Source organism: Mustela erminea, chromosome X (assembly GCF_009829155.1).
Source record: "Mustela erminea isolate mMusErm1 chromosome X, mMusErm1.Pri, whole genome shotgun sequence".
Taxonomy (NCBI): Eukaryota; Metazoa; Chordata; class Mammalia; order Carnivora; family Mustelidae; genus Mustela; species Mustela erminea.
The window spans coordinates 12631751-12644897 of NC_045635.1; the positions used below are offsets into that span (position 1 = coordinate 12631751).

Genomic DNA, 13147 nt, shown 5'->3' on the forward strand with positions numbered 1-13147 from the left:
GTGGTCTGGGCCTGTTCTGACCACCCACTGACGGTGAGCCACTTCCCCTCTCTGCCCTCCATTTCCTTGCTGAAAAATACTGATTGGGTCAAATGGCTTCCAAAAGCCCTCTTGACCTTATTCTGTCACTAAATAGGGTTTGCAGGCAGGCAAGTAGACAAGCTGGGAGATGTCCTTGAACGCTCCCCAGGAGGGCAACAGCTTCGATGCCTGTTTTTGTGTAGATCAGGGTTTGGCAAGCCATGGTAATTCTGAAGCAAAATAGGATTCCCCTGACTTTTTTGGTCAGCCCTCGAACTTAGGATGATTTTTACATTTTCAAATGGTTGAAAAAAAAATCAAAAGAAGAATAATATCTCATGATGCATGAAAATTACATGAAATTCACATTTCAGTGCCCGTGAATAAAGGGACATAAATTGGAACATAGCTACGCTCATTCATTTATGTATTTGCCTGCGGCTGCTTTTACACTACAATGACAGAGTAGAGCTGTTGCATCAAAGACCATGTGGCCCCCAAAGCTGAAAATATGTACTATCTGGGCTTTTACAGAAAAAGTTTATCAACCCCTGGCTGAGGCCATTTAGGTTATAGACTTTGGGCTGGTAGATCTCTCCCTTCCTACAATTAAGTGTTACTAGAACATGGGCAGTATATACAAGTAAATCAACATTTTGGGGTGGGAGGGACTTTCTACTTTGTAGTAATGAAAAGAAATGCAAAATAGAGTACACTAATAAAGGGCCCTTTTTGTTCTTGCTAGGAGAGCAAAAAGAAAAATAATAAAAACACTCGGAGGGGCGCCTGGGTGGCTCAGTGGGTTAAAGCCTCTGCCTTCGGCTCAGGTCATGATCCCAAGGGTCCTGGGCTGGAGTCCCGCATCGGGCTCTCTGCTCAGCGGGGAGACTGCTTTCTCCTCTCTCTGTCTGCCTGCCTCTCTGTCTACTTGTGATCTCTGTCTGTCAAATAAATAAATAAAATCTTAAAAAAAAAAAAAACAACAACACTTGCAAAAAGACTAGAGAAAGCAAGAACAGTACAGTACAGTTAACATCACTATGAACTGGTTCACCTCTTCCTTCAAACAATCTAGCAGAATTATCAGTCATAAAAGTGCTCATACCCTTTGACCTAATAGTCCGACTCCTGGAAATCTATCCTAAGGAAATAATTAAAAGAACATAAACACCATGTCAAGACGTTTGCATCAGCATTTTTCTAACAAAATGTTGGAAACAACCTGCAATGTTTAGCAATAAGAAAAGAGTCAGTGGATTATGGTTCCTTAATTCAATGAAATATTATATGCCCAAGTAATAGACACAAAGACTAGGTTCATAAAACATTATTCTACAACAAAAGGTTACACAAAAATCAAGCAACATAAAGTTTTGAAGACATCATGAAGGTGTAATTAACACTATGGTGAAGTGTTACAGAAAAAATATCTTATTTGTGAAGACCTGTGAACCAGCTTTGACAGTTCCCCACACACTGTCCTTAGTCCTTTAATAACAAAAAGCCTTTGTAGGCAAGGACAGCCCACACATGCAGGAGGAGGACAGAAGTGAGCCTCTGGTGACATGAGCAAATGATGATTAGTACTTTGGTCCAAATCGATTTATACCTGTAATCTCCACTTCAGAAAACTCAAATCCATCTCATCTCATTGCATATGTGAAATATGTACAGCTGTCTGTATGTCAATGATGCCTCAGTGAAATGCTTGAAAAAAAGAAAAAAACAAATTCCCAGTTTTCCTGAACCTTAAGGAACTAATAGGTGACTAAGAAAAAAAAAGAGGAACTTGATGAATATAAAAATCAGAATGACTTTAGTAATCCAGCCATTGTGTCTACCAATATCTTCAGGCTTTAGGCACTCCCTCTCCCACTCCCCCTGCTTGTGTTCCCTCTCTCGCTGTCTCTCTCTATCAAATAAAAAAATAAAATCTTTAAAAAAAAAAAAAGCAGACCAAAGATATTAATTAAGCAACAAGCTCTTTGTGTGTTTAAGAGTCATAAAAATCATTGACATTACTTTTATGTCTACAATACAGAAAAATAAACCCTAACTCGGTCTTATTTCTATTGAGACACATCAAAATTTTCAATATTTTGAACACATGGTCTTTTTTAAAAGCTGAGTATGATGAGCACTGAATCCTTTACAGAAGATACAATTTTAAAACATTACATTTTTCACTAACCATTTTTTGTCTCTTAGGCAATTATTTGAACCAAGTTTCGAAGGGTTTGAAAACATGGGAAAGCTGAGGAGGAATCACTGCTAATATCTAAGGAGAGAAAAAATTCGCACATTCTTAAAGAAAAAAAGCCACTTCGAGAACAGTGGTTTCTTATCCAGAGAAAGTAGGGAAATGTGTGTACCTTGAAACTTTTCCTTCTTAAATTTCATTCTTCTGCAGAAGCTGTATAGTCCATGGAAGCAGTTTCTTATCCATAAAGGAGAAACTCACATTCCTGGTCTTATCCTTCTTGAATAAGGCATTTTTCTAAGATACGCTCATAACTTCATGGGATGATGCTGGACACCCAAGAAACCTGGGTTCCCGCTGTCTCCTTCCAGCTTTCTCTTTGCACCTGCTTTGAGGCCGGCAGGGCTGACGGCTGTCCCGGGCAGGGAGTGGACCTGCAGCTCTTAGCACAGCACCTTTGGCTAAGAGTAGGCACTCAAGCTGTATTTACTAAATTGAACGCAGGCCTTTGGGGGTTTTCTCACTCTAAGTTATTCTCATAGAATATGTTCATCTATGAGAAGTTCCACAAAAATTCAAATAACCTTATCGAGAGTAGAAGATGGGCAAGTATCAGATGGAAAGCCCCATCATACTTTCCTCACCCCACGCTGAAGCTACTGGGGGAACAGAGAAATCTACTTCTCAAATGACTGCTCTCCTCCTCACGAAGTTCGTAAATGAGTGGCTAAAACCAGTCCGACATGAAACAACTGAACTGGAAGCTGGTTTTCGGTGGAGTGGATTGGGAAGAACTGAGTGAACCGGGGCTCCCTGGGCAAGTTCATCTCCGGGAGCATCTCCGGGAGCATCTCCGGGAGCATCTCCAGGAGCATCGGTCAATCACAGAGCAGCTCCCTGGGCAGGGTGTTGTGGAGATCAGATGAGAGGGGGTATTCCTAGCCGTCTACCAACCCTACCAGGGGGAGGGATCCGGAAGCAGGAGGACCGGCAAGGGCATGGCGGAGGAGGGCAGGTAGGAGGAAGAGTCGTAGGCAACACCAGGGGCTACTGCAAGGGGAGCCCGAGGGGTGGAAGGGGGTGGGATTAGGGTCAGACTGCGCGGCCACGCCGAGCACCCCCGCTGTCGTAAAACCAGTGATCAGAGAAACTTACTTAATATTGAATTTTCAGTTTTGAAAACAGTTCTTCGGATTCCCAGCCTCATCGTTCCTCCCAAATTGCCAGGGTTGTGTTCAGGCATATCAATCACCTTAGAAAACAAAACAAATCCGGTTTTTCCATCTTACACAAATGTTATTTCCCACATCTCAAGCTTTACTTTCATTTTATTTTTTTGTAAAGATTTTATTTACTTGGGGCGCCTCGGTGGCTCAGTGAGTTAAAACCTCTGCCTTTGGCTAAGGTCATGATCCTAGGGTCCTGGGATCAAGCTCTGCATTGGGCTCTTTGCTCAGCGGGGAGCCTGCCCCCCCCCCACCCAGCCGCCTGCCTCTCTGCCTACTTGTGATCTCTGCCTGTCAAATAAAAAATTTTTTAAAAAAAGATTTTATTTCCTTATTTGTCAGAGAGAGCAAGCTCAAGCAGGGGGAGTGGCAGGCAGAAGGAGAGGGGGAAGCAGGCTCCCCGCTAAGCAAGGAGCCCCACTCAGGGCTCGATCCCAGGACCCTGAGATCATGACCTGAGCTGAAGGCAGATGCCTAACAGACCTCGCCACTCCGGTGCCCCCAAAGCTTTACTTTTAGAGTAATTATCGTTGCATAAGGATGTTCCCTAAAGAGTAAAACCTGATCGTTCCTTCCAATTTTCTTATTCAAATACAGCCATGCTTGACACACCCCTCACGGTATGCTTCCTGTTTGTCTCTGCTTCTCATCTTTCCTTCAAATCACTTGTAAAAAATTTATCAGGAGCCTCTTTATGACCTTCCTCCTGTCATTCCTCGAGCTGTCAGTTGCAGGCAATGTTCACACTTCAAGTTCTGGGCTTCTGGGACCTCTCACTTTGCTATTCACACCCCTCCCCCACTGCCCACTTCACTCCTTAAAGATTTTCCATAAGCAAATCTGCCAATCCTTGTGGAAAACTACACCAAAGATATTTTTTTGTAGAAAACCTTAGAAGGATTCCTTTAAGCAAAAAGGAGGGTAATGTCATCCATTCTAGCACATTCTGTATGTGGTAAACTTAAGCGCTGCCCTGGATCTCTCCCTCTTCTTCGTCCCTCATCTTCAGTGTGTCCAGTTCTCTCCATTCACCCCCTCCAGCTTTCCGACATCCATCCACTGCTCCAACCACCACCCAAACCACAGCCCCTGCCCGGGACTACAGCCAGAGCTTACCAGAAGCCTGCCCCCCCTACCCTAGTTCACATGGCCCCAGGCTACCCTACCCTGCACACCGCCAGCAAATGCAAAGTAGTCGTATTCCCCCATCTTGAAATCCTTGACTGCCTGGTATCAGCCCAGCCTACCCCTCCAGCCTCGTGTCCCAGGACCGTCCCCTGAATTCTGGTCAGTGTGGCCTTCCTTCCCTTCCTCCAGTGCATCTTCTTCCCTCCCCCCATGAGGACTTCGCACATGCTGTTTCCTCTGCCCAGGACATCTCCCATTCCCCTACCTTTCTTTCCTAAATCAAACCAGCCTCAACCTTGAGATCTCAGCTCCACTATCCAGTATGAACTCCTATGGGGAGCTGATATTCCCAGGCTCCATAGCCTAGTCAGGACCCCCAATCTCTGCCCTCCCCCGCACTGAGCTGCCCTCACTTCACGTCTGTAGAGTGCTTTTGTGTGTCAGACTGTACCTCCTTGACAGCTGGGCCAGTGCCGTCTTTCCTTACACGGCATTCCTAGCCCCTCGCATCGATGGAACTGGCCCAGGGTATACACGGCATAAGTGCATGATGGAAGGAAGCAATGAACTCAGACCAAATAATTTCAGATTTATGTTCAATTTACTTCACAGAAATTCGGAAACACATGATTTTTATGAAAAGCCCATTCTCGTAAGTCATTGTTCTGTTTTCCCAGTTCTAGATGCTATGATCTCATGGTTTTGTTTCATCTTTTTTTTTTTTAAGCTGTTAAAGACTATAGTTGGGCAAGATAACCTGTTCTAATGGAACTACTTAGGTTCCCTCTCATAAAACCTTTCGTCCAGTTTATTCCCCCCATACCTTAACTGCCATGTATTACTCTATAGGAAGCCTGGACAACGGCAACTTCCTGAGGTCAAAATTTTCCCAGAACTTGTGTGATCTTATCAGTGCCCCAGAACTTTCCAAGCCGTCTGAACCCCATGTCCCAAGTACACTCTAAGAGTCACTGAGGAGAAGGGGTGGAGAAAAAACTTGATTACTCCCCTTGTTGGATGGAGTGCTCAGTTCTGAAGTGCTCTTGGCCTTGGCATCTCTTTCCTATCTTCCTTGGTTGGCTAATTATGGCTAGATTAAGTACTGCTGGAGGGAGGTGAGAGAGGGCATCAGCTTCCAGTTCTCAAAGCTAAGCTGCTTATAAATGCCCAGCCCCTGAAGCATTTTCTAGGAAAGGGCAGATAAGACTGCATTACCCACCACAGCCTCAACTTTCACTTATGTTTAAGACAACCTGAACCATGTAGGAAGAGCATAGCAATAAACTCCCCCCTGGTTTCTTATTAGTTCTGTGATTGCTCAAACCACCCTTACTTTCTGCGTTGCACTCTTCTGCCCAGGAAGAGTCTCTGAATGTAGTTTGTATAGTTATTGGCATGCTTAGTCTTCAAGAAATGTTCTGCTATGAACCAGTAAGAAAACTCAAATGACCCACCTGCGGACAGGAAACCTGCCTTACTGTGTACTTGAGATGAACTTGACAAACACAGGACTAGAACATATTTCCAAAATCAAAAATGCACAGGGCACAGGGACAGCCTGAGGGTGTTAAATACTCCTCTAACATAAATGGAAATCTGGAAATCTCTGAGAAAGAGATATGAGAATATTATTTAAACACATGGAGGTAGGTAGTGGGCATCTGCCTAGCTCAGTCAGCAGAACACGTGACTCTTGATCTTGGGGTCTTGCGTTTGAGCCCCATGTTGGGGATACAGTTTATATACACGCATAAAAATAATAAAACATGGAGGTAAATATCAGGAGAAACAGCTGGAAGACTTAACGGTGGCAGAGAGGGTGTGCGGATTAGTATTTTCATTATACACCTTTTGGAACATGTTGGCTTTGTAAACTTTGTACATAGCATTATTTTAATGAAAATACAAATTTAAAGCCCAAACAGTGAAATATATTATTTCAGACTTCCACTAGGGTATTAGTTCACATTATCCCTGCTGTTTTCAGAAGCAATAACTATAACCTTCTCCTGAAATGACAACACAGAAAGAAATCCCAAGGAATAGCAGCCACGGTGATCTTCTGATTAAAACATATTAGCACAGAAACCACTGGAGAAAGCAAAGAAAATGTTAGAGAAAAGATGGGGGAGCAGAGGCAAGTAGCTTTCTAATGGCAAATGATGTCCCCGAATGTCAGTGAAAAAAAAAAAAAAAAACCAGAGCAAGAACTGGCAGGAGATTTGCTGTTCTCTCTGGTCCGGCTGAGCAGGCCTCATCCAGGGATGCTCGTCGGACCCTCAGTCAAAGAACCTCCAGGTCAGGCACAGGCTGGTGGAACCCAAACCCAATGGAAGGGGAAGACTGCGGAAGGTAGAGGACGCAGTGCGTTTCTGGCCGAGCCAGGCCCCGCCACCTGCCTTCAGTTACAGGCACCTCCTATGCATGACTGCCTCTTGGGTTACAAGCAACCTGATTCGGAGTCGACAGCAGGAAGAATATCTTTGTGCCTCATATCCCTTCCATGAAAAGCCTGAGAGACATCGATTTCCAAAACATATCCTTTTGACTGGGATAGCTTAAAAAAAAAAAAAAAAAAAAACCACCCTTGGGGCACCTGGGTGGCTCAGGAGGTTAAGCATCTGTCTTAGGTCATTGTCTGGCTCAGGTCATGATCCCAGGGTTCGGGGATCGAGCCCCAAATTGGGCTTCCTGCTCAGCGGGGAGTCTGCTTCTCCCTCTCCCTCTGCTCCTCCCCACCCCTGCTTATTCTCTCGCTCAAATAAATAAATAAATAAATAAATAAAATCCTAAAAACAAAAAACCCTCAAATGTGCTTTAGTTTGAATCCTGACATTTCCAAAATCCCCTAGATTTGCATCTAGGAGGAAAATGCCTCTTCCATTGCAGAAGGATTGCCTTGGTCTGCTCTGATTTTGCCTTGGCTGCTGTCTGAACCCCACCACAGGTCTGCCCTTCCTTGGAACTGAGCCAGCCATACAGCATAAGAAAAATAAAAAAGAATCAATAAGTAACGAATGCTGGTGGTGATAAAGCTTTAGATGTAAAAGCACCACATAAGGAGAAAGACAGCACTAATTAACCCTTACTGAAGTTTCTGCAGCCCACGATAAGAGTGTAATGGGTTCATGCGACCCACATGCCTTAACGACAAAGTCTAAGGAAGTTAGTTTCTCTTATCAAAGATGAAATTCCAGTGTGTGGAGTAGGTCAGCTTCCCTCCTGTCCCTTGCCTTTGGACATCTGGGGACACTGAAGGAGCCTACCCCCCCCCCCAACAGCAGGCTGTTTCTAGGCTCTTAGGCAACACACAGTGATTTTTCTCAGACTTTCTAGTATATTCCTCTGGTATATTTCTAGTATATTCCTCAAGTACTCTTTTTTTTTTTTTTTAGCATTTTATTTATTTATTTGACAGACAAAGATCACAAGTAGGCAGAGAGGCAGGCAGAGAGAGAGGAGGAAGCAGGCTCCCTGCTGAGCAGAGAGCCCGATGCGGGGCTTTATCCCAGGACCCTGGGATCATGACTTGAGCCAAAGGCCGAGGCTTTAACCCACTGAGCCACCCAGGTGCCCCTCCTCAAGTACTCTTTACAAGGATTTTCCCAACCCATTCCTTTCCTCCTGTCCATTAGTTTTTTCTGGTCATTTTTTTTTCAAGCCTGCTTCTGATGTCGATTATTAATGACTCATATTCAAGTTGCGCACAAAGTATGAGCTTTTTTTTGTTCTTTTTTTATGACTTATATATAACATATATTATAATTATAATTCTATTTTATAAATATAATTTATATTGTATATAAAAGCACACAAAACTTGCCATTTCAATGGTAATCAAACAAGAAATTCAAACAAAGTGTCATTTTTTAACCTATCAAATTAGTGAAGATTTTCAAAATGAAAATCATTATATCCTGGTTAGTATTCAGTGGGGTAGCCACTGACTTAGTATAATCTCTCTAAAATGCCCAACTGATGTTCTTCAAGTATGAACTCGTTCTGTGTTATACTGCGAGCTCCGGCGGCCTCCACCACCGCAGATCAAATCGACGCCCTTCCGCTGTGGTACTCAGGTTCCACCTCATTCAGGAACCCAGTCTGCCTGTGCTCGCCTCATGAGTTCTAACCTGTGGTTTCCACCTTGGCCAGACAGGTCCGTTGCTGATGGCTCCTCTGCTCGCCTCCCCACAACCCCTCTTCATAAACATCGTCTCTTCACTACTTTTCTTAAAATGCCTTCTCCCCACCATTCCACATGGGCCCATGTTTTTGGGGTACCCTCTTGTTCTCCTTACTGACCCCTAATTAACACTGTGCTATTACGCTCACCCTACCAAATAAATCACCTATATGCTATGAGCTCATGTTGAATTAGTCCTTGTGGTAGGCTGGATGATGAGGTCCTCACCCTAGCCCGTGGAATCTGTGAACAGGTAACCTTACATGGCAAAAGAGACTTTGCAGACATGAGTAAATTAAGGCTCTCGAGATGCGAAGGCTGTCCTGGGTTATCTGGGTGGGCCCAATGTAACCACAGGGTCCTTCTTTTAATTTTGCTTTTAAGATTTATTTATTTATTTGAGAGAGAGTCAGTGAGTGCATGAGCATGGGAGGGGCAGAGGGAGAGGGAGAGAGAGAATCTCAAGCAGACTCTGCCCTGAGCACAAAGCCCGATCATGACCTGAGTTGAAATCAAGAGTCAGACGCTGGTCTCCTCAGCCCTGGGAGCAGCTCTCCTGCCAGAGCCCCTCATCCCCTGAAAATGTCCGCCGGCACAAAGTTCGTCTCCGCCCCGTTCTTGGTCAGGAGCACCTCTGAGCTGTTGAGCCGATCACTGTCTGCAGTGGTGCTAAAACCACCCGAGACCCTAACAGATGAGGCACCTTATAAGGGCCTCAGCATCTTGACAGCCCAACATCCCCTGACCTCACTTATTCCTAGCCGAAGCTTCCAAACCAGCGCCATTTCAAGGGACATCGATACAGCAGCCAAGTTCACTGGGGCTGGGGCTGCCACGGTAGGGGTGGCTGGCTCTGGGGCTGGAACTGGGACTGTGTTTGGGAGCCTCATCATTGGTTATGCCAGGAATCCCTCTCTGAAGCAACAGCTCTTCTCCTACGCCATTCTGGGCTTTGCCCTCTCAGAGGCCATGGGGCTCTTTTGCCTGATGGTGGCCTTTCTCATCCTCTTCACCATGTGAAGGAGCTGTCTCCACCTCCCATAGGTCTTTCTCTCGTGTCTGGTCTGCCCTGTATAATCCTTTTCCTATACCTCCCCAGGCAGCCTGGGGAAAGTGGTTGGCTCCTGGTTTGACAGAGGGAAGACAAATAAATACTGTATTAATAAGAAAAGAAAAGAAAAAAAAAAGAGTCGGACACTTAACCAACTGAGCCACCCCGGTGCCCCTTTAACCACTGGGTCTTTATAAGACAGAAGCAGGAGAGTCCGAGTCAGAGAAGGAGACAGAAGACAAAGTGGTGGTCGGAGAGAAAAGACAGAGAGAGCTTGGAAGATGCACCCTCCTGGCTTTGAAGATGGAAGAAGGGGTTGTAGGCAGGCAGCCTCCAGAAGCTGGAAAAGGCAAAGAAACAGGTTCTCCCCTAAAGCTTCTGGAAGGAACGGTAGCCCTGCCTACCTATTTTATAATTCTGAGTTCCAGAACTGTAAGGAAGAAAAAAAAAATGGTTTGTTTTAAGCCACTAAGTTTGTGGTAATCTGTTACAGAAGCCACAGGAAACTAATAGAGTCCTTCACTGTATACAACCCTAACGCCCTCTGTCATCTCCTTTACGTGCCTCCTCTCACTGGCTACAGGTGGGCTCATCGAGCACAAGGACTGGATCTTCTTCTCTGTCTCTATCAGAGTTCAATACGATGTCAGGGTCCAGTCGAGTGCTCCCATCATTAAATCTCCCTGGATTTGTAATAGAAACCAACAGAGCCGACTACGGGACTGGTGCGCAGTCAAAGAGCAATGCATGGGGCGTTGGGGATGCTGCGGACTGTCCAGAGCGGCAGGCAGTTCATGTGAGCATCGCGCAGGGGAGGAACAGTGCCCCGCTCTGAGGCATGGGCACCGCTGAGCCCCTCTCCTGCTACAGGACCCTTACTGCCCTGTCCCCCAGCCTGCCTCATGACCAGGAGCACGATGGTGGAATCCGCCATGGAGACGGCACTCAGTGTGCCCATACAAACGGATGTATTTTCCGGAAGAGATGGAAGAGCCAGCCCTCGATTTGAAGAAGGTAACTTGGTGGTAGGGCACAGAGTAGGCAGGCAAGGGGAGGATGTCACACAGCGTTTAGGGATAGCTGTGCTTCAGTAGTCAGTCTCTTTTTTTTTTTTTTTAAGATTTTATTTATTTATTTGTCAGAGAGAGAGAGAGAGAGCAAGAGCGAGCACAGGCAGAGTGGCAGGCAGAGTCAGAGGGAGAAGCAGGTTCCCTGCGGAGCAAGGAGCCCGATGTGGGACTCGATCCCAGGACGCTGGGATCACGACCTGAGCCAAAGGCAGCTGCTTAACCAACTGAGCCACCCAGGCGTCCCAGTCAGTCTCTTTTTTAAACCTCAGGACTGAAGACAACATGAACCCAGGAGAGCATTGCCTGCCCATTTCGTTTTGCAGGGCCTGACACCGACCCCCTTCCAAAGGAGCTTTTCGAGGCACTGCTGGCAGTGGAGTTGGAATCGAGTAATACAGCTATGGGAGCCTGTGGTACCAGAGCTTTGCAAATAAGTTACTCTTGGCTTCCCTAGGGAAAATCGCAGGCTGTCCAAAGATCAAGCAATTGAATGGTGAGGAGATAAATCACCTTTGCTTCTCCATTTTCCATGACCAACCTTGTGCCTGGCGTTTCCCCCCCTTCTCTAGTTTCAAAATGCTCTCTTTCGAACACACCCTGTGTTTATTGCCTGTCTCCATATATTTTTAGTTAATGTTTCATGAGAATATCTATTGGTGGATTTCCCACTGCAGGTTTACCCTCACACTTGAGCTCATAGGTAAAGAGAAACATAAGAGATGAGACATGTGACTGGCAGAGGTTAGCGAGTGCAAATCTGAAAGCCATGGGTTGTTTTTCAAGTTCTGTTAGTGTTTACTACAAGCATAAGTTCTGACAACTAGTAGCACTGGACCTCTCTCATTTTTTATTTTTATTTATTTATTTTAAAAGATTATATTTATTTATTTGACAGACAGAGACCACAGGTAGGCAGAGAGGCAGGCAGAGAGAGAGGGAGGAAGCAGGCTCCCGGCTGAGCAGAGAGCCCAATGAGGGACTCGATCCCAGGTCCCTGAGGTCAGGACCTGAGCCGAAGGCAGCGGCTTAACCCAGGCACCCCTTATTTTTTATTTTTTTAAAAGATTTTCCTTTGGGGCGCCTGGGTGGCTCAGTGGGTCAAAGCCTCTGCCTTTGGCTCGGGTCATGATCCCAGGATCCTGGGATCAAGCTTCACATCAGGCTCTCTGCTCGGCAGGGAGCCTGCTTCCCCGTCTCTCTCTGCGTACTTGTGATCTCTGTCTGTCAAATAAATAAATAAAATCTTAAAAAAAATTTTTTTTTCCTTTAAGTAATCTCTACACCCAACAGGGGGCTCGAACTTACAACCCTGAGATGAAAAGTTGCTTGCTCTACCGACTGAGTCAGCCAGATGCCCCAGCACTAGGCCTCTTTCAATCAGAGGTCCTCCCTTGAAACTATAGATATGGACCCTGAAAGACTATTAACCAAAACTATCCCAAATGTTTCTCTTCGACTTAATACCATACACATACACATACACACACACCCCATATATACAATATATGCCATGTGTTATACATAACTTATATCTGTCCTATAATATAGAGTTATTAAAATTACATTTAATAAAATTTAAATTTAATTAAATTTATATTTATACATTATATAGTCACTAAAACCATTTCTTCAATATAGACTTAAGAAAATATAACAACTGCCATGTTGAGTTTGGCTCACAGGTGGTAATTTGAGAGAACAGATGACTTAAGATGCTATTTCCACATTTGGAGTGATTTGATTTTGGTCTGTGATAATGGCACTGTGGTTGTATAGAAGAATGTCCTTGTCCTTAGGAGATAAGAGGTTAAGGTATTTAGGGGGAAAGTCAGTCGGCAACTGACTCTCAAATGAATCTTGGCAAAAGGCAGGTTGGTTTTCACCAACAATTGCAAGTTTTCTGTAGATTGGAAATTTTTTTAAAAGGTGTTAGAAGAAAAAGATATTTTTTGCTATGGTTGTTCAATAAAAGCTGACTTCCTCCCCAGTGAAACAGAGCATAAGTATAAAAACACTAGAAATTCTCTAAAATCTTGATTAAAATTCATTGCCAAAATCAGAACCTTTTTGCATAGAATCTTACAACTAAACCCAAAACGTTTATCTTTACTCCAAGAAGTGAGTTCATATATACTCAATACTGGTGAATACCAAAGTCACAGAATCTGTAATAAAAGCAAGAATAAGTTATACAAGGACACGGAAGGCACATGGAATGATAAATGCTCAAGACTGGTGGGAAGTTTTTAAGAAACTGTAAGATTTCAC

At 44.6% G+C, this 13147-nt stretch overlaps 2 protein-coding genes across 4 annotated transcripts in view; one reads left to right on the top strand and one right to left on the bottom strand.

The window, feature by feature from the left end:
- The window catches only part of CTPS2 (CTP synthase 2), a 97881-nt gene that overhangs the window by 28401 nt on the left and 56333 nt on the right, over positions 1-13147 (bottom strand). For all 3 annotated transcript variants that reach the window (XM_032330185.1, XM_032330183.1, XM_032330184.1), the window contains exon 14: positions 3377-3473. In XM_032330185.1, coding sequence (XP_032186076.1) covers positions 3377-3473 — 97 coding nt within the window. The remainder of the gene's footprint in view (positions 1-3376; positions 3474-13147) is intronic.
- On the top strand, positions 9296-10803 carry LOC116582605 (ATP synthase F(0) complex subunit C2, mitochondrial-like). The gene is made up of 2 exons (XM_032330186.1): positions 9296-9785; positions 10792-10803. Exon 1 carries the CDS (start codon positions 9341-9343, stop codon positions 9776-9778), a length of 438 nt encoding a protein of 145 aa, XP_032186077.1. The 5' UTR covers positions 9296-9340; the 3' UTR covers positions 9779-9785; positions 10792-10803.

Bases quoted from the DNA above. Each gene is read 5' to 3' on its own strand.
- LOC116582605 (XM_032330186.1), top strand. From the start codon at position 9,341: ATGTCCGCCGGCACAAAGTTCGTCTCCGCCCCGTTCTTGGTCAGGAGC.